The following is a 27,882-nucleotide window of genomic DNA, read 5'->3' as shown; positions in this document are numbered from 1 at the left end:
TTGTGAGTTCAATCCTTGAGGGGGCCACTTGGGGATCTGGGGCAAAATCAGTACTTGGTCCTGCTAGTGAAGGCAGGGGGCTGGACTCGATGACCTTTCAAGGTCCCTTCCAGTTCTAGGAGATGGGATATCTCCATTAAAAAAAAAAAAAAAAAAAAGAATGAAAAGATTCAGCCATGATGTGTGAGTATTTGTAAGGGAGTACAGTACAGAGGAGAAACTCCCTATGCATGAGCACATCTGTTTTCTCCCCCTCTCCCCCCGCCCCAAATATTAGAGCTGCTGAGCAGCAGTTGAACATGATTGATTTTTCAAGGCCATTAAAATATTCCCTAATAATGGGTCTGCTCCCACTCCCATTGACATTGATGGGGCAGGATCAGGCCCAACAGAAAACCAGGAACACAGGGTTACTTTTAAAATTCCTACGATCAATAGCACATCAGAAATTTGAAAAACAAGGGGAAATAGTTATAGTGGCCCAAGCTGAAAAAGGTCATTCCAAAACCCCAATGTGAAGATACGAAATTTAAAAGGGCTGATTTTCATTTATACAAAGCCTCTTAATTTCACTCCGGTAGTGTAAGGTGCTGGTAGTGAAAATGAATATAAAAGAAAAATTGCATCCACATTAAGGCCCCTTTCTTTTGCCAGAGTTATCATTTTATTAGTTATCAAATTTAACTGGCAAGTGTGGCTCCTCACGACAGACCATCAAACATATTACCTACTGCCCAATTTATAAATATGAAGGAGGCATTACTGCAATAAATACTGCTACTCCTGATGTAGCCATTTGGCTTGATCAACTTCAGGTGAAATTGTAGTTGCTGCTCTACACCAGAGCCATATAGAAGAAGAAGATTGGTGTGTGAGAATTTAGTGTTCGTGAAAGGAACGAAAATGATTCAGAGATGGAAGTACACATTGGCTGGAAAAGTTTCCTTTACTTTCTCAATATCAATCTATAAGGATCACATCTAGGGTTGAAAGGGTAGGTTGAAATTCTGTTTCCCTTCAATCGTTGGCCTCACTGCTGAGCGCCAACATAGGTTGAAATGGTGCTGTTGGTTTATTCTTAATAGCTTATAATGAGATACATGGAGTTTATCAGTTTTTCCAATAAATGGGTTTGCTGTCAGTTACCCAACCCGCCAAAAAGTACCGATGCTTGTAGTGTGCTTTCTGAGTTCCTGTAGGATACTTCAAGATTTTATAGATTTCCTATATAATTCCATAGATAACGTTTAAAATTTATTGTGCATATTTCTGTTCAACTGGCAGCACCATATATGTTAAAAATGAGTTAAACAAATATGGAACAACAAGAAGTGAAGCAGAATGAAATGACTCAAGACTGACCTACTCTGTGTGTGTGTGAGAATAAGAAGAATTATGTTGAGAGCATTTCTTTTATTGTATTTAGGCTGGAAACTATCTTTAAAGGAGATACAGCAATGACCTAATTAAGAAGCACAAGGCTGGACATAACCAAAGAATAAGTGAGAGATTTATCAGCCCATAAACTGTGTAGGTGTGCAAACATGGTAAAGGAAGGCTATTTTATGTTTTGGAAGAAGCATAATTTGTTCCTTCGTGGAGTCTCTCTAAGACACTTTATGTTCTCCACTTGCTTCCTTCTCACACCTTCAAAAGCAGTTCATCTTGCAGAGGAGACCTGGCAATGGATTCTCCAAAGTTCATCAATGATGCTCCTGTATCAGCTGAAGATATTTCTAGTGTGACACAATGGAATTACTGCTTCCTTCATGAAGAGTTAAGTGAACTATTCTTGTAGCACTTCTAGTCCTTGCTGACCTGGGACCAAAGGTATCAAATTTGGGTCCCCATGTGGCAGCGCTGTGCACTGCCACACGATTTCTGGCCAAAGAAGCACAATTGTAAAAGTTAGTCATTATTTTCAACAAGATATTTCATATTCTATCTTCTCTCATGCAGGATTTTATATAGCACAGCTACTTTTGATTTCTCAAACGTAAATATTTAATTGTGTTTCAATTTGTTAAAAAAATGCTCATGTCTACTTAAGGGTCTAGCGCTACAAACACATGCAATTTATAGCTGAAGTATGGTATAATTTTAAAGTTTGGTTTAAATCATTTTAAGTTTAAATTGTTACCAGACTTAAAGTGCGATTTCAAGCAGTTGCAGAGATGCTAGAATTTTAAATAGCTTTTTTCAACATTTTCTGTTTAGCTAAATTATTCCATAAAGAATTGCTAAATTGATAATTTATAATCAAATTTAAATTATATTTCAGCTGCATTCATATTTAATATAGTCTTGTCAAATCTCATGCCTCATTTTCTAACTAAGCAATGTTCTATCTGCATAGGAAATAAAAATTTCCACCATAATTAGTAAAGATTTTATTATTATTATTATTATACATTGTAAAAATTCTCATAAAACTATAGTGTTACTTGACTCCAAATAAAACAGCACATTGGACCACCTCTGTATGTCAGACATGGGAAGACAAACCACAGGAAAGGGAAAAAGAGGTAGAGGAGGATCATTTTTTCTATGCAGCTGCTACACTTAATTTGATTGTTATATTTTAAAAAATTACCATTTATGAATATTAACAATTGTTTTATTGATTAAAGTTCAAATATTTTAATAAATATGAACTACAGTTCATATTTATTGTGCAGCAAATTACAGGCACTGAATTATTTGGGCTACAACTTATTCCTTGAGCAAAATGACACACAAAACATAGCATAAATAAAAAGCAAAAGATACTGAAATCTCTCTAATAGGTTGTTGTTTTTTGTTTTTGCTAGTATTGTATACGTGCAAGAGGAAAAAAATAGGCATTTTTGTGTGGGTGATGCATCTGAAAACAAAAGTACAAGTAAGAAAAGTACCTTCCTGTTGGTAAAAATTACCTGGTTCTTTGTGCCATTTTTGGCAATGCAGCATGCAACTGCTTTAACATGCATTCAGTAATGTAGAAAAACAAAATATTTCTAACATGTGACAAACAAAAATACAGAACATTAGTTTGTATTATTAAGGCTTTTAGAGGCATGCAGAAAATATACAGTGCAATTAATGTTTCATGCAAGCTTTGGTGTGATTACAATTTTACATGTATATGCATGGTGTAATACACAGCTGATTTTTAGATCACCATTCAGAGGAAAACATCCCCCTTCCCCATAAACCTGCCAAGAAACTATTTTTTATTTTTAGTGGAACATTCCCTAAATCAGTGGACATTGAGAAGAACATCTGTCATTTGTATTTAATATGACAACTCTCTTATCATACACAACCATACTCATACCAAACAGTTTGGTTATCTTCAGAAACCAGTAAAGGGGATTCAATCTTGCTAGTATTTACACATGCAGAAGAAGCAGTACATTCACTATTTAGAACTGACTGTGGGTTACTGTTATCAGACTTATGGTCATCTGAAGACTGATTAGTTACCTTTGCTGTAGACCTTTGAGGTAATCCACTTATATTACTAACTAATTCAGTGTTAAGGGATAAAAATGTCTGTGACACATGAGCCACAGTAAATGTCCCTGTGCTATCAATAGTTGATATACCAACTTTACCACCGAACACATTAGTGCTTGAAGTTTTGTCAACATTTGACTTTCCCATCCTTGAATTCCTAGGCTTCTCAGATTTATACCCCGAGTGATCTGGTTTAACTATATTATCTAAATCATTTCGTGGAACAGAATCTACATTATAAGATGTATAATGAAAAAAATTAGAGGACTGCTGGTGTGCACAGTACTCACTAGATGCTGATGGAATGCTTCTATCAGCTGTAGATGGTGCTGGATCAATTGATACAGGCTGCCTACTGTCCTTAGATAAAAAATCATGAATGCTTGTCCTTCGAGTAGTTCCTTCTGCTGTAGAAATCACACTGCTTGCACGAGGTAAGGTAGCATAAGGGCTGCAATCTTTTGATTGTCGTTGTGATGGATCTGTTTGTACTTTTTCTTTGATTGACTTGACCTTTCCTTGAGTACCTGACATCAATTTTATTGGAGAGCTGGTAAAGTAGGTATCTTCAGTTTTACGAGGGCTGGGCCTTACAAGCTGTTCAGGTTTACCTGACCTTCCATCTGAGAAGTCAACTGTGTTTTTCACACTTAATGACCTGACGATACCACTGCTGACAGACGACTGTTTCCTTAGCTTTTCTTTTCCTGCCAACTCAGCAGACTCAGACAAACTTTTCATTACTTCATCTAAAAGATTCTCTTGGCTTGCACACTTTATCTGTCAAAACATATCCAAACAGCTTATTGTGTAGTTCTGATTTAATTTTTAAATTTACAAGATATTTTAGTCATCTTTATTGCATGAAAGTGAAAAACAATTAGATTTTATTTAAATACTACATTTATTTGAATCGCTTAAGACTATTCATTAGTGGCAAACCTGCAAGTGATGATTTTACCTCTTAAATTTGAATTGTATACAACTTTGAGCTCTCTTATAGATTGGCTATAAGGAAACATTACTACCTTGGAAACTAGACATCTGTGAAAGGCTGCAACTATCTGGAGTTCATGAGATATTACTTCTCCTCTGATATCAAGTAGCTCAACCAATCAACTAATTAGAACCTCACACTCACATCTTCTCTCCTGCCTTCCTTTTCACTAACTAATTGATAATTTCCTTAACAATTTGAACAATATGTACCAGTGTTTTGAACCTAAGACTAGTGTGTGGGGTTCTGGATTTCTGAACCAGGTTCAAGTGGCTGGAAGAAATCCAATATGCAAAGTTGGAAGAAAGTTTCCTTTTCTGTTCAACCAGCTCCATCCATCTGGAACTCATAGGCTACGTCTAGTAGTACTCAAAATCTTGACCAGGAGGAATTTTAAATTAAATCATGACCTCATTTTCTCATGGAAAAAGTAAAGAGGTGGCTTGGTAATAGCTCTTAAGCATCAGGGAATTCACCAGTTCAATGATCGCTAGGACCCAGTGGTCTGAAGCAATGCTTGCAATTCTTGAAATCATAAAGGACAAAAAGTCCTCAAAGGATGGAGTAAAGGGGGAAGAAAGACAAGGATTTGGATACTCAAAGACTAGGTCAGTGTTCTCTGGAGCATCCTCAAATTCACTGACTAAATATGGCCCCCACCAGCAGGTCAGTCTACAAAGGTCTAGAAGGAAGAGTGTTGTCTTCTGTGGCAGGACCAGAATGACTTCTCCAGTTGGGTGGGTCTTTGCTGATAGCAAGCTCTTGAAGAGGACTTCTGAAAGTGTCTGTTACGCAATCTAACTGAAGATTTCCTCTGGCAAACAGGCTAATTCAAACCTAGAGTCCTAGCCATTGACTTTGTGCTTTTCTTTTTTTTCCCCCCCAAAATTCCAATAATCAGCAAAGCACTTAAGAAAAGGTTTAACATTAAGCATGTGAAATGAGACAATCATGGGGAACAGGGATGCACCTAAGCATGTGCTTACATACCTTGCTAAATCAAAGCTCAAGTCATCTGTCTTCAAAAGTGAAGTCCACAACTTTTGCCTGGGCCTCAACTTAGAGACCAGAATTCCTGAGTCAGTAGGGTGTCCTAAGGAAGGGAGTCCTAACCAAAGTCCCACCAGTTTTGTCTGAGATATCACAGAAACTGTTGGAAACAGTCTGGCCTTTTTTTAAACAACTCCGGAGATTCCTGTTTCTTAAGTCAGGAATGTACTGGTCCCAAAAGGTGGCTCTGGACCAGGAAAAAAATTATATCTGTCTATAACTGCCACCATTCATAATGTCAGGGAAGATGAAGAATAAACTTTTATTCCAAATATGACCAATCATTTGGACTCAATGACATCTTCCCATTTCTAGTTTTCTCACTTGCAACAGAGATCACAAGTGAGTACATTATAGGATGCTGGTAAAATAAATCAAATCCCTCCTTGAGAATTTGGTATGAAGGATTCACATTTCCTTGAGACAGAAATACCATAGGCAGGAGTGGTTCGACACCTCTTTAGCTAGCTTCAACAAACCTCCATTGACTGGGAGGGCTATTCTTCCTTTCTCTTGGACTTCCAGGAAGTGGTGGCTTCCTGGCCAAAAGTACTAAAAGGATATTGTAGGAGCAGATTTTTGATAACCCAGAGCCCAGTAACATGTTTAAACACTGCCAGCAGCTGGAGTACCAATTGTTATGCTTATTGCTGAAAGCAGCTAAAAGGAGGCCTTTCTGACACCTCAGCACAGCTAACAGACCAGGAGGGGAGGGTGAAGTGAGTGACTTCAAGGAGAAAACATGACCCTCTGTCCTCCTGACATGAGTTGTATTTACACAGCATGCAGTTCTGCAAGATGGAAAGTCTGGCAATAGTTAACTAATGCTACACAGCTGGTTAACTGATGGAAAGTTCCCCTACCTGACATATGGAAAATTGCCCACCTGACAGGCTGGAAATCTCCACCCTTAATTTAACTTCTGCTCAGCAATTTTGTTAATGAACAAGCTATGTAATACTAACAAGTTGGATATAAAATCAGGAAGAAATCTGAGTTCAATGGACACTTGAACATTTGAACACCTCAAGTTCCCTTGCAGCCGGCCACTGGACGCCTGCAGTTATCCACTTGAGACCTCCCCAAGACCATGGGTAAATATGAATTTCTTGGGGTGTTTTACTAATCTGTTGCAGACATGTGTAAGTGCTTGAGACTAAGTAAAGTATAGCTTTAAGTGAAAGCACTCTTGTATTGTCCCGTTTGTACCAACCATCTATCGGTCGGACGGCCATATCTCCATTGATTTATTTCCTGACACCACCTCGCACAGTTACCTAGAACTTTGGATTGAAAGAACCCCGGGAAACAATATCAGGAGTTACAGACATTCATCCCATCAAAACTAGAAAGAGCCTAGCATCAATTGGAGATGTTGAAACAGGCAAGACAGCCTCCTTAGATGATGAGTTAGAGGGGGGAAACCTCTGAAGACAATCCCACCACTTTCTCCACCTTCATGAGGAGGGCTGTGACAGCAGTTCTCAGTGAAGAAAATTAGCAGGCAGTAAGAGGAAAGGAAACCACTTTGGGGCAAATGACTGCCCTCCCGCCACTACTGATGAGTATGTTCAGCTGCAGCACTTAGGACAGGAGCCCTCAACTTTTCTTTCCTAATATGGTCATGAGGGAAGCAGCAACCACTTACAAATTGTTACACTTTGTATTTATTTCTTTTAAAATTATATCAGGAGTGCCCCAGTCTCCTTTTACTGGGGATGCACAGCCAGAGTTAAGTACACTCCCTGCCATCTAACCAGCTCTACTAATCCCAGGTGGGCAGCAACTGTTTTTCCCCACTGCACACTGAACCAGAATGCCACTTCGCTCCTACTTAGCATACCATCTCATATTACTTTCTGTAGCCATCACCCTCCTTTTTCTATTTTCCTTAACAAAAACTAAATTTTGGACCTGAAAATGAAGGGCTTTTCTATAGGAACATTTAGTTTGCAGCAAGCTGTGGTTTAAATCTACCCCACACTAGCTTGCCACAGACTGTCTGTATCGACACTCATCAGTTCACTAATGCACTTCGATATAGTCCTGATTAAAAAAAGACTATATCAAAGTGTATAAACAAACTATTAATGCATGTCAGCAGGGTTCACATGGACAGACACAGGCTAGTGCAGGATACAGTCACACATCCAGCTTGCCATGAACTAATTGTTTATGTAGACAAACTATTATTTGACAGTGTCTTTTTAAAAGAATTTTAAGGGGATCCTGCAATGGCATACACTATAAGTAACATATTAAATCTGTGCATAAATATAGGGTATTGTATAGCCCTAAAATTAAAATAATTTTTTTTAACTAACCTCTGTAGAAGTAATCTTGTTGCTTTCTTCTAAAAACTGCTGCAGAGTAACAACCTCACTTCCAGGAGAACCAGTTTTGATCTTCTGCTTTCCTTGATTATCTATTGTTTCAGGCATTTTTTCCTGGATCATGAGACTTGACTTGGTGTGACTTTTCAAATACTGGATGGGGCTGCTGCTGGTGCTAGACCAAGCCTCATGTTCATGAAGCAGACTAAATTCTCCACTGCTGTGACTTTGTGGCCTACTTTGGTTGTTAACTCCACCTGCTTTTGGGGAAAACAATATTAAATGTTCTATAATAAAAATTACATGAAAATAATTGAACAGCACATTCTGAACAATATCTGGAGGATTATTAGATGTCATTTAATCAGGGCTGGCTCTAGGCATCAGCAAACCAAGCATGTGCTTGAGGCGGCACAATTTTTTTTTTTGCACTTTGGTAGTTGTGCTCCCGGAGGGTTTTTTTTTTTTTTTTTTTTTTTTTTGCTTGGGGCGGCCAAATGCCGGCCCTGCATTTAATAATGCCTGTTTTATATAATTTTTTTAAAATGTTGAAGACTCTAATTGTCCTATATTACTCAGATCAAATATCCTATTCTGAAATCATGTTATAAAATGCAATTTCATTCCCTTGGCTTATCTGTTACAACTTTGCAACCTGATTTTTTCAATGGAAAAAAAGCACCCTTCACTTGAAATTTGATTCTAAGAGGTTAAATGTATACAGAAGACTTTATGATTCAGTTCATGTTCAGCAACTCTGTAAAGTGGATATTGTCATCTGCTACTCATGTGACATCTTATATAAATGAGATAGAAAAGGTGGAACATGAACCATAGGACCGGGACCTTGAGAGGTCATCGAGTCCAGTCCCCTGCACTCAGGGCAGAACTAAGTATTATGTAGACCACCCCTGACAGGTGTTTGTCTAACCTGCTCTTAAAAATCTCCGATGATGGAGATTCCATAACCTCTCTGGGCAATTTATTCCAGTGCTTAACCACCCTGATAGTTAGGAATTTTTTCCTAATGTCCAACTAAACCACCCTTGCTGCAATTTCAGCCCACTGCATCTTGTCCTAACCTGAGAGGTTACGGAGAATAACTTTTCTCCTTCCCCCTTTTAACAACCTTTTATGCACTTGAAAACTGCTACCATGTCCCCTTTCAGTCTTCTCTTCTCAAGACTAAACAAACCCAGTTTTTTCAATCTTCCCTCATGGGTCATCTTTTAATCATCCTTGTTGCTCTTCTCTGGACTATCTCCAACTTGTCCACATCTTCCCTGAAATGTGGCACCCAGAACTAGACACAATATTCCAGTTGAGGCTTAATCAGCACGGAGTAGAGCAGAAGAATTACTTCTCATGTCTTGCTTACAACACTGCAGTTAATAACCCCAGAATGATGTTTGCTTTTTTTTCCCCCCATGTTGACTCATATTTAACTTGTGATCCACTATGACCCCCAGATCCCTTTCTGCAGGACTCCTTCCTAGGTAGTCATTTCCCATTTTATATGTGCACAACTGATTGTTCCTTCCTAAGTGAAGTACTTTGCATTTGTCCTTATTGAATTTCATCCTGTTTTCATCAGTCCATTTCTCCAGTTTGCCCACATCATTTTGAATTTTAATCCTATTCTCCAAAACATTTGTGATCCCTCCCAGCTTGGTATTGTCCACAAACTTGAAGAAAATGACTGCCAATTCTTCAACAGAATTTTCTAGAAAGGCTCCTCTAGAGAGGTTTTCCTTATATTGTCAATGTTAGTTTATTACAATTGTGACCTGAAGGAGGAACATAGCAGTAAGTGCAAAAAACCCTGCTGCTATAACAATTTTCTTTGATTTTCAATCTTTCTTATAGGATCAGAGTAAAAGATACTGGTGAATAGTAAACTGCTCTCTACCCTTTTTGTTATTTCTGAATAATGTAATTATATTTGAAGAAAGGAAAATTGTCTACAATAGAAACTGTTGATGTACCATATACAATCTGGGGCACAAGTTAACTCAGGGAATCTTTCACAGTAGAGAGTAACAAAATCAATAAAGCAAAAAAACGCTGTTCTAGTATTCACTTCTAAATTACCAATAAACAGATATTATCAAGAAAGTACAGTAACTCCTAACTTAAAGTCATCCTGGTTAGGGTTGTTTCATTGTTACGTTGCTGATCAATTAGAGAACATGCTCGTTCAAAGTTGTGCAATGCTCCCTTATAATGTTGTTTGGCAGCTGCCTGCTTTGTCTACTGCTTGCAGAAAGAGCAGCCCATTGGAGCTAGATGGTGGGGGCTTAGCGCCAGGGTGGACCAGCAGTCCCCCTATCAGCTCCCTGGGCGGCAGCTGCCCAGCAGGCTATCAATTGCCAGGAAGTTCAGCTGTCCCTCCTCCCACTGCTACGTGCTACTCCTGCCCTCTGCCTTGGAGCTGCTCCTGGGAGCCTCCTGCTTCCTATGCAGAGGGGGGAGGAGGAAGGGTGCTAATGTCAGGGTGTCCACTTCCCACCACTCTTGTACCTTATCGCCACAGAGCAGGATGGGGACATGACAGGGCTCAGGATGGAGGGAGTTTGCTGGCAGCAACTGCTGTTTCAACTTGTTGATCTACTTAAAAAAGCAGTGTACTTAGAGTGGGGTCAGCATATTTAAAGGGGCAATGCGTGTCTCTCTCACAAACATGGTGTGTGTCTCTGTCTCTCTCTGCCATGCTGTCTCCCCTCCCTCCATTCTTGCTGACTTGTAGAGTGTGAGGCTACATTAACAACAATATGCTAACCCTTGAGGGCTCAGCCAAGTGCTAGTTCATCATTTAGCAGTAAGGCATTCCCTGGGAAATATCCCACCCTCTGACTTCACTACCTCAATCAAGCTTCACAATCATCATTGCTTTGTACAGTATTAAATTGTTTAAAACTTATACAGTGTATATATGTGTGTGTGTGTGTATATATATATAGTCTTTTGTCTGGAGAAAGATATTTCCCTGGAACCTACCCCCCCCCATTTACATTAATTCTTATGGGGAAATTGGATTCACTTAACATCGTTTCGCTTAAAGTAGCATTTTTCAGGAACATAACTACAACGTTAAGCGAGGAGTTATTGTATTAGTCAAATACATTCTATGAAGTCTCATGAATGGATGCTACTCTAACATGTTCAGCATTCTTCAGCTAGCAGTAAATATAAAATCTTGTGGAATGCCCATCACAAACAGGATTAAAATGTTTAAAAAAAATCTATATTAATACACCTCTACCCCGATATAACGTGACCCGATATAATGCGGGTTCGCATACAACACGGTAAAGCTCTGATACGCTGCTCTGAGCAGCGTGTTAAGCGTGCCGGGCCAGGCCAGGGCTGAGGGGTTGGATAAGGGGCAGAGGGTCTCGGGGAAGTAAGGGGCTCCCCCCCCAGGGTCTGGGGGGCAGGAGCTGTGGGAGGGCACTTTTGGGGGCTCCGCAGTCCCAGAGTGGCCTGGGGGATTAGCGGGGGGGCCGGGAGCAGCCCGCTCTGCTTCCCTCACCCCGGCCCCAGCTGTGTCGCTCAAGGGAGGAGGCTTGGGGGAAGGGATTCCCCCCGCACTCACCAGCAGCGACATGGCTGGGGCGGGGGCAAGGAAAGCGGAGCAGGCTGGGGCCGCGTCGCTCCACTTCCCGCCGCAGGTGAGTGCGGGGGGGCATCCTTTCCTCAACCTCCCTCCAGTCACCGACAGCGGGAAGCGGAGCGCTGCAGCTGGGCAGTGGCGGAGTGGAGCAGGCTGGGGCCGGGCTGCTCCGCATCCCGCTGCTGCCGGTGAGTACCTGTCAGGGGGCAGGGTGTGTGGATAGGGGTCGGAGCAGTCACGGGACAGGGGGGTGGGTAGGGGATGGGGTCCGGGGGGTGATTAGGGATGGGGGTCTCTGGAGGGGGCGTCAGGGAACAAGGAATGGGGGGGGGGCAAAGCAAGCTTGATATAACGCGGTCTCACCTATAACACAGTGAGATTTTTTTGCCTCCCGAGGACCGCGTTATATCAGGTTAGAGGTGTACATGAAATATAGGGAATACTGCTAATAGTGTAGTAACATTATCTAGTTTTCAAAGGCAAAATTTAAAAGTTTGTAAAGGTAACTGCATTTTATTATATACACATCTCTATATACCTTATAGTTATTTTGGTTAGTGTGTTGTATATTTTTACAGATTTTATTTCAGAGATAAGATAAGAAACACACAGATAAGATACAAAAAATTAAGGAGTATTATTTCCCTGTTTAAAATGTAATTGAATTGAAATTAATTTTATGGCTAAATATTTTTTTTAAGAGAATATTTCTTTTTCTATAGTTAAGTCCAAAGCAGATAGCAAAGAGTTACAAAGGGATCTCATAATACTGAGTGACTGGGGAACAAAATGGTAGATGAAATTCAATATTGATAAATGCAAACTAGTGCACATTGGACAACATAAAAATCCCGACTATACATGTTTTTAATTAAGTAAATACTAATGGGAATTGTGTGATCATGGGAGACTAACTTCCCAGATATAGACTGGAGGACAAGTGCTAGGGCTCAGATTTTCCTAGATGCGATAGCTGATGGATTCCTTCACCAAGTAGTTGCTGAACCAACAAGAGGGGATGCCATTTTAGATTTGGTTTTGGTGAGTAGTGAGGACCTCATAGAAGAAATTGTTGTAGGGGACAACCTTGGTTCGAGCGATCATGAGCTAATTCAGTTTAAACTAAATGGAAGGATAAACAAAAATAGATCTGTGACTAGGGTTTTTGATTTCAAAAAGGCTAACTTTAAAAAATTAAGGAAATTAGTTAGGGAAGTGGATTGGACTGAAGAAAAAATGGTTACTCACCTTTGTAACTGTTGTTCTTTGAGATGTGTTGCTCATATCCATTCCAATTAGGTGTGCGCACGCCGCGTGCACGATCATCGGAGAAATTTTCTACCCTAGCAACACCCAGTGGGTCAGCTGTGGAGCCCCCTGGAGTGGCGCCTTCATGGCGCTGGATATATACCCCAGCCGACCCAGCGCCCCCTCAGTTCCTTCTTGCCGGCTACTCCGACAGTGGGGAAGGGGGCGGGTTTGGAATGGATATGAGCAACACATCTTGAAGAACAACAGTTACAAAGGTGAGTAACCGTTTTTTCTTCTTCAAATGCTTGCTCATATCGATTCCAATTAGGTGACTACCAAGCCTTACCTAGGCGGTGAGGTCGGAGTGAGACATCGCTGTGTGCAAAACTGCTGAACCAAATGCACCAGCGCATAGTGAGCAGTGAAGGTGTGGGCTGATGACCAAACTGCAGCTCTACAAATGTCCTGGATCGGGACTTGAGCCAGGAAGGCAGTCGAAGAGGCTTGGGCCCTCGTGGAGTGGGCGGTGAGGCATGGCGCTGGGACACCAGCCAGGTCGTAGTAAGCACGAATGCAGGACGTGATCCAAGAGGAGAGACGTTGGGAGGAGAGCAGTCGGCTACTGCAACAAAGAGTTGTGTCATCTTTCGAAATGGTTTCGTATGCTCAATATAGAAAGCAAGGGCCCTGCGCACGTCCAAGGAGTGCACACGCTGGTCTTGGCGCGTGGCTTAGGATCGAAGACTGGGATGAAATATATCCTGGTTCACATGAAAAGCTGATACAACCTTGGGAAGGAAGGCAGGGTGGGGGCGAAGCTGCACCTTGTCTTTATGGAAGACTGTGAACGGAGGCTCAGATGTGAGGGCCTTGAGTTTAGAAACACGCCTTGCTGAAGTGATGGCTACAAGGAAGACTATCTTCCAAGATAGGTAAAGGAGCGAGCAGGTAGCCAATGGCTCGAATGGGGGTCCTGTGAGCTTGGAGAGAACCAGGTTAAGATCCCACGCTGGAACGGGTTGGCGTTGCTGTGGGTAAAGGCGGTCTAAGCCCTTGAGGAATCTGACAACCATCGGGTTAGAGAAGACCAAGGAAGCGTGTTCTCCTGGATGGAACGCTGATATAGTGGCCAGGTGAACACTGACTGAAGATATCGCCAGGCCCTGCTGTCTCAAGGACAGGAGATACTCGAGTATAATTGGAATAGACGCCTGCAAAGGGGGCGTGGCTTGCTGGTCGCACCAACAGGAGAACCGCTTCCACTTGACTAAGTAAGTGGTCCGTGTAGAGGGCTTTCTACTTCCCAATAGAATCTGTTGCACTGGATGTGAGCATTGTAGCTCTGTCCGATTCAGCCACGGAGCATCCATGCTGTAAGGTCGGGGTGACACAATCGGCCGTGGTCCTGGGAGATCAAATCTGGGCACAAGGGAAGCGTGATCGGAGTTTGAACCGATAGCTCCAGAAGCGTGGTGTACCAGTGCTATCTTGGCCAAGTTGGAGTGACTAGAATCACACGTCCCTGGTCTCTGCGTAGTTTGAGCAGTACCCTGTGGACCAGTGGGAATGGAGGGAAAGCATAAAACAGCTGGTCTTTCCACGTTAGAAGGAAAGCGTCTGACAGGGAGCCCGGAGATCGCCATTGTAGGGAGCAGAACACGTGGCACTTTCTGTTGGCTCATGATGCGAACAGGTCTACCTGGGGAAATCCTCACCTCTGGAAGATGGAATAGATGATGTCCGGGCGAATCGACCACTCGTGCGTCTGGAAGGATCTGCTGAGACGGTCCGCCAGAGTGTTCTGGACTCCAGGGAGGAACGATGCCAGGAGATGTATCGAGTGGGCAATGCAGAACTCCCACAGGTGAATGGCCTCTTGGTATAGGGGAGACGATCGGGCTCCTCCTTGCTTGTTGATGTAGAACATGGCCGTGGTGTTGTCTCTGAGGACTAACACGCAGCGGCCATGCAGGAGACCGAGAAATGCCTGACAGGCTAGGCGCACCGCCATCAGCTCTCGAACACTGATGTGCAGAGCTAGTTGGGATGCGGTCCACAGGCCTTGGGTATGGTGCTCCCTGAGATGAGTGCCCCAACCTAGAGATGAGGCGTCCGTGACCAGGTGCAGGGAGGGTTGTGGGGCGTGAAACGGCACTCCTGCACAAACCGCCTTGTGATCCAGCCACCATGTGAGAGAGGTCAAGACCGAGTTCGGAATTGTGACCACCATGTTCAGGCTGTTCTGAGAAGGGCGAATCACTGAGGACACCCAGGCCTGAAGTTGACGAAGCTGAAGTCTGGCATGTCTGGTTATGTAAGTGCAAGAGGCCATGTGACCCAACAGACCGAGGCACATCCTTACAGTGGTAATCAGGAAGGCCTGGAGTCCGTGGATGATGTTCGCGATGGTGCGAAACCGAGTGCCTGGCAGAAGAGCTCGGGCGAGTGTGGAGTCTAAGACTGCCCCGATAAACTCTATTCTCTGGGTCGGCACCAGAGTGGACTTCTCTTTGTTGAGTGGAATGCCTAAGTCGTGGAATGTTTGTAGTATTATCTGGACGTGCGCCTGAACTTGCTCTCTGGTGCGGCGGCGGACTAGCCAGTCGTCTAGATACGGGAACACCTGTATCCTTTGTCGCCGAAGGTATGCTGCCATGACAGCCATACATTTGGTGAACACTCTCGGAGCCGCGGACAGTCCGAAGGGAAGGACAGCAAATTGGTAGTGTACCTTGTTTACTACAAAACGAAGGAAGCGCCTGTGAGGGGGGTAGATCGCTATATGAAAATATGCATCCTTCATGTCGAGGGCGGCGTACCAGTCCCCAGGATCCAGGGAAGGGATGATGGTCCCCAAGGAGACCATGCGGAAATTCAACTTTACTATGAATTTGTTGAGTCCGCGTAAGTCTAAAATGGGTTGCAGACCTCCTTTTGCTTTGGGGATCAGGAAGTAGCGGGAGTAAAACCCCTTGCCCTTTAACTCTGGGGGAACCTCCTCTATGGCCCCCATAGAGAGGAGCCCAAAAACCTCCTGTATAAGGAGATGCTCGTGAGAAGGGTCCCTGAAGAGGGACGGGGAGGGAGGGTGGGAGGGGGGAAACGAAGAAAACTGGAGGGCATATCCCCTCTACACCGTGCGAAGGACCCAACAGTCCGAAGTTATAAGGGACCAAGCACAGTGGAAACGAGAGAGGCGATCCCGAAACAAATGAGATGGACCCAGGGTAGTGGCTGGTGCGCCGTCCTCGGGCGCAGCTTCAAAAGTTTTGCCTAGGTCCTGAAGGTGGCCTAGGGGGGCCGTGGTTCTGACCGGGTTGGGGTCCGGTCGGCCTCCGTCTACCACCTTGTCCCCGCCTTCTGGGGAAGTCCTGTCTCGGACGAGGAGGAGGAGGGTAGAACCTTTGTGACTGTGGCCTAAAGGGCCTGCGTTGAGGTCCTGGGACATGCATCCCCATGGAGCGCATGATGGTTCTCGAGTCTTTGAGGCTCTGTAACCTAGAGTCTGTCTTGTCCGAGAACAAGCCTTGGCCCTTGAACGGCAGATCCTGCAGGGTCTGCTGCCGTTCTGGCGGTAGCCCCGAAACCTGGAGCCAAGAGACACGTCGCATGGCTATTCCAGATGCTAGAGTCCTGGCGGCCGAGACCGCAATGTCGAGGGAGGCCTGCAAGGAGGTTCTAGCCACCTTTTTGCCCTCCTCCACCAGGGCCCCGAACTCCTCCCTTGAGTCCCGGGGAACCAACTCTTTGAATCTACCCATGGAAACCCATGAGTTATAATTGTACCGACTTAAGAGCGCCTGTTGGTTTGCGGTCCTGAGCTGCAGACCCCCCGCCGAATAGACCTTGCGTCCAAACAAATCAAAGCGCTTAGCGTCCTTTGATTTGGGCACTGCCGCCTGCTGGCCATGGCGCTCTCTGGCGTTCACTGATGAGACTACCAGTGAACATGGTGGGGGATGCGTGTAGAGGTACTCATAGTCTTTAAAGGGCACAAAGTACTTCCTCTCTACCCTCTGGCAGTTGGAGGGATGGAGGCCGGGGTTTGCCATAGGGCCGTAGCGTTAGCCTGAATTGTTCGGATAATGGGCAGCGCCACCCAGGTTGGGGCATCAGATGAAAGGATGCTCACCACCGGGTCCTCTACCTCCGCTATCTCCTCGGCCTGTAGGTCCATATTTCTTGCCACCCTACGTAACAAGTCTTGGTGGGCACGAAGATCTATAGGAGGTGGGCCTGACGGTGTTGTACCCGCCACTGCCTCATCTGGGGAAGATAAGGACGACGCCTCAGGGGGTAAGGGATCTGTGTGAGGGTCCGGCTCCAAGGGACTTGGAGGTGCAGGATCCTCTGCGCCAGGGTCTGGTTCCTGCGTGGGCGTCAGGGCCGGAGCCTCCATACCCCCTGGGGGAGGATGGGAGATGGTGGCCTCAGGAACCCTGGGCTCAGAGTGAGCCGAACGAGAGGCCGCTAGTGGAGCCCCTTGAGCCTGGTGATACGCCCAAGGGGTCCAGAAAGACCAATGCGTAGGGTCTTGTGGAAGGTTGTCTGCCCCCTCCTGCCAGTGACCCAAGTCGTCTGCGGCTTGACCCTGAGCAGGGTACGTTGAACGGGCAGCCCCTACAGAAGAGTGAGACGCCGATCTCGAGGGCCAGGGCGGTGCCGAGCGTGGGTCCAGGGAAACGTCCTGGTACGGTGCCGAGCGGTGCCGATCAATTGGCGAGCGGTCTCTGCGTGGTGCCGGTGAACGGTACCGGGATCGAGAATGGTGCCGATATGCATGTCGGTACCGGGATCCGGATCTGGACGATGAAGACCGTCTGTAACCTCGGTGCCGGGAGCAGCCTCGGGAATGTGAGCGGCGCTCATACCGGTGCCGAGAGCTGTGCCTTGACTCCGACCGGTACCGATGCTCGGGTCGGTGCCAAGAAGAGGACCGGTGCCGGGAGGTAGATCTGTGCCGCGAGTACGACTGGCGCCGAGATGGAGATCGGTGCCGGGACTGCGAGCGGCGTCGAGACCTGCTCCGAGACCGGGAGCGGAGCCGCGAGTCCACGCCCAGAGAGGGTGGCCGTATCAGGGTAGGCTTGCCCCTGGACTGTACCGTACGAAGGGCATGCGGTGCCGTGGGTTGAGAAGGCGCCGGCTCCGTGAGGGCGATGAGGTCTCTCGCCGTGGCAAACGTCTCCGGTGTAGAAGGGAGACAGGGCTCCACCCCCTGACGAGGCGGTGAGCCAGTACGCACTGGACTCAATGGCTCTACACCCGGCGCCGGAGTCAACGGTGCTGATGATACTTGCACCCTCTAGCGTTCGGAAGCCGGGTGTGGCTCTATCACCGGTGCGGGGGGAGCCGGTGCCTGTTGGATGGCAGCGTCCTGAGTTTTACAGGGCCTTTTATGTCCCGGAGACAGGGACCGGCGCTGAGGGGCTTGCGGCGGACGCGGTGCCGAGGGAGGACGGTGCCATGACGCCTTTTCCGCGTCTGCCCGTGGTGCAGTACCGGACGGAGCCGCTGGGGCACTACGCACGGAGGCGCTCGGTGCCGGAACCTGGCGCGCTGAAGGAGGATCTGGGCTAAGTGCCACTTCCATGAGGAGTTGCTTAAGCCTGAAGTCCCACTCCTTTTTCGTCCTTGGCCTGAAAGCCTTGCAAATCTTGCACTTATCCGTTTGGTGAGACTCCCCTAAGCACTTCAGACAAGAGTCATGGGGGTCTCCCGTTGGCATAGGCCTAGCACATGTTGCGCACGGCTTAAAGCCGAGAGCCTTGGGCATGAGCCCGGCTGTGCGCTGGGGGGGGAAAAGGGGGGAACAAAGGCCCCCTTAACCCCCGCTAACTACGAAAAACTATTTATAACTATTAACAACAACTGCTAATCTAAAAAGCACAATTAACAACTATCTACAAGAATCAACGGGTAAAGCTAGGGAGAGTGGAGAACAGCTATGCCGCGCTCCACATTTCCAACGACCGTCACGGGCGGTAAGAAGGAACTGAGGGGGCGCTGGTCAGCTGGGGTATATATCCAGCGCCATGAAGGCGCCACTCCAGGGGGCTCCACAGCCGACCCACCGGGTGTTGCTAGGGTAGAAAATTTCTCCGACGATCGTGCACGCAGCGCACGCACACCTAATTGGAATCGATATGAGTAAGCACTCGAAGAAAAACTTGTGAATCTAAAGGTGGAGGAGGCCTGGAATTACTTCAAGTCAAAGTTGCAGAAACTATCAGAAGCCTGCATCCCAAGAAAGGGGAAAAAATTCATAGGAAGGAGTTGTAGACCAAGCTGGATGAGCAAGCACCTCAGAGAGGTGATTAAGAAAAAGCAGAAAGCCTACAAGGAGTGGAAGATGGGAGTGATCAGCAAGGAAAGCTACCTTATTGAGGTCAGAACATGTAGGGATAAAGTGAGAAAGGCCAAAAGCCATGTAGAGTTGGACCTTGCAAAGGGAATTAAAACCAACAGTAAAAGATTTGATAGCCATATAAATAAGAAGAAAACAAAGAAAGAAGAAGTGGGACTGCTAAACACTGAGGAGGAGTCAAGTATCAGAGGGGTAGCCATGTTAGTCTGAATCTGTAAAAAGCAACAGAGGGTCCTGTGGCACCTTTAAGACTAACAGAAGTATTGGGAGCATAAGCTTTTGTGGGTAAGAACCTCACTTCTTCAGATGCAAGTAATGGAAATTTCCAGAGGCAGGTATAAATCTATATGGAGATAACGAGGTTAGTTCAATCAGAGAGGGTGAGGTGCTCTGCTAGCAGTTGAGGTGTGAACACCAAGGGAGGAGAAACTGTTTGCGTTTTACTGAGGATGGAGTGGAGGTTAAGGATAATCTAGGCATGGCCCAATATCTAAACAAATACTTTGCCTCAGTCTTTAATGAGGCTAATGAGGAGCTTAGGGATAATGGTAGGATGACAAATGGGAATGAGGATATGGAGGTAGATATTACCACATCCGAGGTAGAAGCCAAACTCGACCAGCTTAATGGGACTAAATCGGGGGACCCAAATAATCTTCATCCAAGAATATTAAAGGAACTGGCACATGAAATTGCAAGCCTATTTGCAAGAATTTTTAATGAATCTGTAAACTCAGGGGTTGTAATGTATGACTGGAGAATTGCTAACATAGTTCCTATCTTTAAGAAAGGGGAAAAAAAAGTGATCCGGGCAACAACAGGCCTGTTAGTTTGACATCTGTGGTATGCAAGGTCTTGGAAAATTTTTTGAAGGAGAAAGTAGTTAAGGACATTGAGGTCAATGGTAATTGGGAGAAAATACAACATGGTTTTACAAAAGGTAGATCGTGCCAAACCAACCTGATATCCAGGAAAACCGGTCATATGAAAGGAGACTCAAAGAGCTTGGCTTGTTTAGCCTAACCAAAAGAAGGCTGAGGGGAGATATGATTGCTCTCTATAAATATATCAGAGGTATAAATACCAGGGAGGGAGAGGAATTATTTAAGTTCAGTACCAATGTGGACACAAGAACAAATGGATATAAACTGGCCATCAGGAAGTTTAGCCTTGAAATTAGACAAAGGTTTCTAACCATTGGAGAAGTGAAGTTCTGGAACAGCCTTCCAAGGGGAGCAGTGGGGGCAAAAGACATATCTGGCTTCAAGACTAAGCTTGATAAGTTTATGGAGGGGATGGAATAATGGGATAGCCTAATTTTGGCAATTAATTGGTCTTTGACTATTAGCGGTAAATATGCCCAATGACCTGTGATGGGATGTTAGATGGGGTGGGATCTGAGTTACTACAGAGAATTCTTTCCTGGGTGTCTGGCTGGTGAGTCTTGCCCACATGCTCAGGGTTTAGCTGATCACCATATTTGGAGTTGGGAAGGAATTTTCCTCCAGGGCAGATTGGCAGAGGCCCTGGGGGTTTTTCGCCTTCCTCTGCAGAGTGGGGCACAGGTCACTTGCTGGAAGATTCTCTGCACCTTGAAGTCTTTAAACCATGATTTGAGGACTTCAATGGCTCAGACATAGATTTGATACAGGAGTGGGTGGGTGAGATTCTGTGGCCTGTGTTGTACAGGAGGTCAGACTAGATGATCATAATGGTCCCTTCTGACCTTAAAGTCTATGATTCTATGATATAAAATGATGGGGTCTAAATTAGCTGTTATCATTCAAGAAAGAGATCTTGGAGTCATTATGGATAGTTCTCTGAAAACATCCACTCAATGTACAGAGGTAGTCAAAAAAACTAACAGAATGTTGGGAATCATTAGGAAATGAATAGATAAGAAGATAGAAAATATTATATTGCCTCTATATAAATCCATGGTATGCCCACATCTTGAATGCTACGTGCAGATCTGGTCACCCCATCTCAAACAAGATATATTGGAATTGGAAAAGATACAGAAAAGGGCAATAAAAATGATTAGGGGTATGGAGCAGCTTCCATATGAGGAGAGATTAATAAGACTGGGACTTTTCAGCTTGGAAAAGAGATGACGAAGGAGGGATATGATAAAGTTCTATAAAATCATGACTGGTGTGGAGAAAGTAAATAAGGAAGTGTTATTTATTCCTTCTCATAACGCAAGAACTAGGTGTCACCAAATGAAATGAACAGGCATCAGATTTAAAACAAACAAAAGGAAGTATTTCTTCACACAACACACAGTCAACCTATAGAACTCTTTGGCAGAGATTGTTGTGAAGGCCAAGACTATAACAGGGTTCAAAAAAGAACTAGATAAATTCATGGAGGATAGGCCCAACAATGGCTATTAGCCAGGATAGGCAGGGATGGTGTCCCTAGCCTCTGTCTGCCAGAAGCTGGGAATGGGCGACAGGTGATGGATCACTTGATTATTACCTGTTCTGTTCATTCTCTCTGAAGCACCTGGAATTGGCCACTGTCGGACGACAGGATACTGGGCTAGATGGACCACTGATCTGACCCAGTATGGCCATTCTTATGTATGTTCTATCTTAGATTTATTTTAAAATAGTTTCAACTTCATATATTGTAATTGCTCCTATTTTAATATTTACTAAATGCATTTGAAGGTCTATTTTATTAATATTCTTCCCTAATTTGGAAAACGAAGGGCATAAAGCAGTGGTGGGCAACCTGTGGGCTGCACGCAGCCAGTCAGGGTAATCCACTGGCAGGCTGCCAGATGGTTTGTTTACATTTGTACAGCTTCCCGCAGCTTCTAGTGGCTGCGGTTTCCTGGCCAATTGGAGCTGTGGGAAGTGGCTTGGGCCACAGGGATGTGCTCGCTGCCGCTTTCCGCAGCTCCCATTGGCCGGGAAGGACAAACTGCTGCCACTCGGAGCTGCAGGTGGCCATGCAAATGTAAAACAACTGTCTGGCAGCCCGCCAGCGGATTACCCCGACGGGCTACATGCAGCCCGTGGGCCGCAGGTTGCCCACCACTGGCATAAAGTGTTAAAAGAAAAACATGCCATGCATTTTTTATTTTATTTTACTAGACCATCTTACAAACACAGTCATGGAAAAGAAGCACAGATGGCAATTCACCTGCACCATACCTTTGACTTCATGAAGTGAAGCGTTGTTATTGCTATTACTAGTGGATGTTCTGCCACTATCAAGGCTGGCTGGTCTGGAAGCTAAATGAAAAGTAAGGAGACAGAATGATAAACAAAATTTTAGCAGATGACACTATGCCTTTACATTCTGATCACAGAATGCTCTGAGGTAGGAATCATGCACTATTTCACAGGCTGAGCACCCCCACTGTCAACAAAGTGTTGTTTCTTACAGATCAGAAAGCGAAGGGATTACTAGGCAGTCCAAGAGGACACTTTAGTAAAGGATGCTACGGGAACAGTAAGATACAAGGGGAAGAAAAATAGAAAACAGAGTGCATGTTTAGAACTGAAACAGATTTGCTAGTGGGAAACCGGGATTTTACAGAAGAACACACTGGCATGCAGAAAGCTGCTTGTGATTTGGTCACTTACAACAAATTTGACAAGTAACCCTGCACACTGTAGAAATGCCACAAACAGGAGAAGCAAGAGCATCTGCATAGTTAATGTCCTGTGCTCCTCCCCAATATAAGCAGGGGCACTGGAACAATTTGTATAATGAGGGTGCTGAGAGCCATTGAACTAAAACTAAATGCTGTATATAATGGAATCTACTTCAAGCCAGAGGGTGCTGCAGCACCCCCCACACCCCTAGTTCTAGCACCTATTAATACAAGGGAAATAATTGCAGTGTTAATATTTTCCAAAATACTAAATAACAATATTTTATTTCAATTTTGTTTATATTCATTTTAAAATTTTAGTAAAGAAAAATAGTTTGTTTTATTTCTTATAAGTGCTTCTATTTTAGCTTTTTCACTCTGTATTTTTACTTGATGAAAAGACTTATTTTGTACTATGAAATATATAAAACTTTACTTTAAAATCAAGAAATGAATCACTGAAATCTAAAGTTTTTTTTTTAATGCAAGTCAAAATTTCCTTTCTTTCACAATTAAACCCAAATATATTTGAAAATGGGCAAAAAAAATTTGTATTCTGTTAAGATGCATTTCATAGATATCTTCTACTAAATATACACAACTGTTAGTGGAAAGATTATTCTATAAAAAAAGAAAAAGTTATTAGGTTTGAAGAAATGGCATTATATAGTCAAGTCATACGCAAATTATAGAAAACATGCTCACTTGCAATGCTGTAATTCACTGTGTGGGCAAACATCGTTAGCATTCACATCATATATTCTCAATTTATTATTTAATTAAAGTTCACATCTTACCATGAACTCTTGATCCTGTACTAGAATCATCACTAATGCCTTGTGGACTTACATCTTCAAAGGATGTAGTATCTATACATAAAGACATAAAACAGTATATAAATTAAATTTCACAGCAAAAATGTAATTTAAACATTTGTCATCTGTAAAATGTAATGAAATAATTATTTGAAATACAATTCATCTTTGCTTATGTAGCCTTTCTGTAGGAAAAAATCTAATTTTTACAATTAAAGCTATTAAGCCCATTCAATTACTTCTTAGTACTGTAATTCAATTATTCAGGTTGTTTGCTACAGAAGAATATGAAATATGAAGGAGTAAAAACAGATTTATATAAAATTGTTACCAGTATAATCATGACAGAGCAAAAAGCTTCTACCTATACCTTTATTATTTAGCAATTGCTTGGATCTGAAGCCTGAAGAAGAGTTGACAGTTGCAAAGTTGATAGCTGTAGTAGAGAAGGCCATAGCTCCCAATTCTTTTTTCCTTTTACCTGTAGATACATCATCAGGGCCCTCCAGATGCTCAGAACTACCTGTCCATTGTCCTCCTGCTAGGACCATGGACTGCACCAGGTCATTCATGGCTGGGATGCAAATGAAAGCAAATGAATCAGCACGGTTCAATGTATTTTTTTAATTCCTATTTTGTATTGTAAAAAGTTTGACATTTGTCTAAGCATCAATGCATACTGAATATTGAAAGCTACAAACACAAGATCATCCATGTTATGACATGCAATCAGCTCAATGAATGAAAAGTATTACAGGCCATACTTTCAGTTCAGATATGATTTTTAATAAATATTATTAGATACAAGTGCCATGCTTGTGCTGCAATGATATGCAATATATATGTTAGAAGCTTTGATATGTTGTTTTGCAAAGACAAATGGAATGAATAAGGGTAAGATGGGTAGAGGTGCTAACACAACATGAATTTTGGCAATGGTTGGGGTCCTTGTTCAGTGCAGGTTACTGCAGGTATACTGTATTTTGTATTATAGTATTTAAAAGGATCTACTATAGAAGTATCCACCCCCTTTTTAAAAAACAGAACATTTTAGTAAAGAAGAAATGACACACATTTGAAAAGAGTAACAGACCACTTTATATCCTTGCACTATTTTCTCTATAGATTCTTTAAACCAAAAATGTAAGATATTTGTGGTTTATAAAAATGCTTACTAAAAGTGGAATTTAAAACTATTCAAATGTCTAGAGTGCACTGTACATTCATATACACATGCATGCACAATGTGTATATATAATAAATATGTTTACAAATATATAAAATGTAATCACAATAAATTGCGTATGTGTATATATAATATATATATTATTCAGTGCCAAGGTTTTAAAAAAAATCTTACAGCTTCTTGTATTATAGCAGGACTTGCACATTGCAAAATAGTAAAAAAACAGCACAGTCCAGGGGAAAGGTTAGTGAAAAATTAGTAAAGGAAGCCAGTGTAGCCATTTAAAAGAAGCTGAACTGTCAAAGTCTTACACATGGAGCGACGGTAGATGGCCTTCATTTTGTCTTTTTCCTTCGGTCTGTTCCTCAAAAAGGGCAGTCTTTTCAGTGCAATCACTTTTATGTCATAGCATGAGGAAAAACGGAAACAGGGAAATGAAAGAAAAAAGGGAGAAGAACAGATGGAAGTTAATGTTGAAACTAAGGATAGAAATGAATGTTTGAGCTTCAGCTATGTATGCTATGCTAAAAACTATTATTCTCATGCTGCTGAGTGATAATGAAATATGAAAACTACGCTATGAAACCTTCAATATACTCAGAAAAGCACTGAAGACAATGGAGAGAAACGTAATATACTTTCGTATCAGAGGGGTAGCCATGTTAGTCTGAATCTGTAAAAAGCAACAGAGGGTCCTGTGGCACCTTTAAGACTAACAAAAGTATTGGGAGCATAAGCTTTCGTGGGTAAGAACCTCACTTCTTCAGATGCAAGTAATGGAAATCTCCAGAGGCAGGTATAAATCAGTATGGAGATAACGAGGTTAGTTCAATCAGGGAGGGTGAGGTGCTCTGCTAGCAGTTGAGGTGTGAACACCAAGGGAGGAGAAACTGCTTCTGTAGTTGGATAGCCATTCACAGTCTTTGTTTAATCCTGATCTGATGGTGTCAAATTTGCAAATGAACTGGAGCTCAGCAGTTTCTCTTTGGAGTCTGGTCCTGAAGTTTTTTTGCTGTAAGATGGCTACCTTTACATCTGCTATTGTGTGGCCAGGGAGGTTGAAGTGTTCTCCTACAGGTTTTTGTATATTGCCATTCCTGATATCTGACTTGTGTCCATTTATCCTCTTGCGTAGTGACTGTCCAGTTTGGCCAATGTACATAGCAGAGGGGCATTGCTGGCATATGATGGCATATATAACATTGGTGGACGTGCAGGTGAATGAGCCGGTGATGTTGTAGCTGATCTGGTTAGGTCCTGTGATGGTGTTGCTGGTGTAGATATGTGGGCAGAGTTGACATTGAGGTTTGTTGCATGGGTTGGTTCCTGAGTTAGAGTTGTTATGGTGCGGTGCGTGGTTGCTGGTGAGAATATGCTTAAGGTTGGCAGGTTGTCTGGCAGGTTTTATACAATGATTATTCATTAAGATTTAGAAAGGGCCAAAACAATTGATTATGCAAAGTTTGGAAGATAAAAATATGGGTTAGCTTCCCACAGCTCTTATATACATAGAGATTCCTTTTGTAACAGAATAGAGACTCAGTCCTTCTGCAGATTATCAGGATTGAATAGCACTCAGTTTTTATCAAGCCACTTCTGTTATTGAAATCTACAGTAATATCATCCAGTGAGTAAACATTTTGATGCTTAAAGTTCTTACTCCTATTGTACAAAGAAGTTCACGGCGCTTCAGAAGAGGCACAGCAGTGGAATAAGATATTAGTTATTAATTTTTAACTGCAAGTAGTTAGCAGTGTTTCAGTGCCATTTTTATTCATCTTTGTTATACTTTTTGTAGCTTTATTGATGGATTGGTGTATTGATCATTTTTCATCTTTTAGACAGCAGTGGTCAAAAAAAGGTTTGGTCTTCTGATGACTACAGCATCTGGAATATTGTTATAAGTATCATTAAAATGAGAGACCCTAAAAGCACACGAGAAACAACTACAGTTTACCACAAATTCCTTTATTAACAAATTCACTAAGCAGATAAACAATCCCACAAACACTAAAATACAATAACAGAGAGAAAGAGAGAGAGAGAGCAAAGCGTTTAGCCCTATGAATGTGTCATCACTTACATTTCATATCTCCTGCTCAGGTACCCTGGAGTTTTACTAGTTTTCCTCCTCAGGATCATCTTCACCCACAGTTGTCATTCTGGGATTTCCTTATTCGTTCCCACCCAACACACAGAACAGCCAACACCTTTTATCTTGAGTTACGCTTACACCTACTAAGGCTCATACCGATGCATAAGGCTGTTTACCTCTTTCTTGCACTTCCAAATGCTATGAATTTTATGGTGCCCCATTTCTCATAGGCTACCTCCTTAGTTCCCCTTACTCTCATTAACATAGCAATTTGAGGTTATTACAGAATCCCTTGAAATGCTTCTATCAGGCATTTTGTGGTATGAACTGGTACATTGCAGCCTATTATCCAGTCTATTGCTGCACAGTTTCCAGAACATCAGCACTTATACACATCTTTTGCAGTAATCTTACACTTTACTGGTACAGGGTTATCTCTCGATCAAGGCTATATGTTCTCTTACTTATATACCACACACACGCCAATAATACATACCTCTAGTTATATATCCTGTGGTGTAATCCTATTTATGCTTTACCACTTAAACCTACAACTCAAATCTAATCTATTACTCATACATAATTACATAGTTATATTGTATATAATTAGCTACATGTTAATAGTCACATGAGTGCATTGAAAGAGAGTGTATCCTTTAAAAATGCATTGGAAAGTTCGCAAAAAGAAGAACAGGAGTACTTGTGGCACCTTAGAGACTAACAAATTTATTAGAGCATAAGCTTTCGTGGACTACAGCCCACTTCTTCGGGTGCATATAGAATGGAACATATATTGAGGAGATATATATACACACATACCGAGAGCATAAACAGGTGGGAGTTGTCTTACCAACTCTGAGAGGCCAATTAATTAAGAGAAAAAAAACTTTTGAAGTGATAATCAAGTTATATCTCCTCAATATATGTTCCATTCTATATGCATCCGAAGAAGTGGGCTGTAGTCCACGAAAGCTTATGCTCTAATAAATTTGTTAGTCTCTAAGGTGCCACAAGTACTCCTGTTCTTCTTTTTGCGGATACAGACTAACACGGCTGTTACTCTGAAA

General features: G+C 43.1%; 1 protein-coding gene and 1 long non-coding RNA gene across 3 annotated transcripts in view; one reads left to right on the top strand and one right to left on the bottom strand.

Moving 5' to 3' along the window:
- Window positions 1-27,882, bottom strand: part of CCDC88A (coiled-coil domain containing 88A) — a gene marked incomplete in the record, with an annotated part of 358,950 nt that overhangs the window by 3,072 nt on the left and 327,996 nt on the right. The window contains 6 exon segments of one of the 2 annotated variants that reach the window (XM_034764307.1): window positions 3,789-4,278; window positions 7,870-8,138; window positions 22,274-22,354; window positions 23,517-23,588; window positions 23,905-24,108; window positions 25,032-25,115. In XM_034764307.1, the coding sequence (XP_034620198.1) occupies window positions 3,789-4,278; window positions 7,870-8,138; window positions 22,274-22,354; window positions 23,517-23,588; window positions 23,905-24,108; window positions 25,032-25,115 (1,200 nt within the window). 2 annotated transcript variants of the gene reach the window in all.
- On the top strand, window positions 153-24,109 carry LOC117874323. The gene is made up of 4 exons (XR_004644948.1): window positions 153-183; window positions 1,427-2,881; window positions 22,214-22,365; window positions 24,022-24,109. It is a non-coding gene; the product is annotated as an uncharacterized LOC117874323 (long non-coding RNA).

This window comes from Trachemys scripta, chromosome 3 (assembly GCF_013100865.1).
Source record: "Trachemys scripta elegans isolate TJP31775 chromosome 3, CAS_Tse_1.0, whole genome shotgun sequence".
In the NCBI taxonomy this organism is placed as follows: Eukaryota; Metazoa; Chordata; order Testudines; family Emydidae; genus Trachemys; species Trachemys scripta.
The sequence above is the reverse complement of the archived record's forward strand: the minus strand, read 5'-3'. Positions and strand labels throughout refer to the sequence as shown.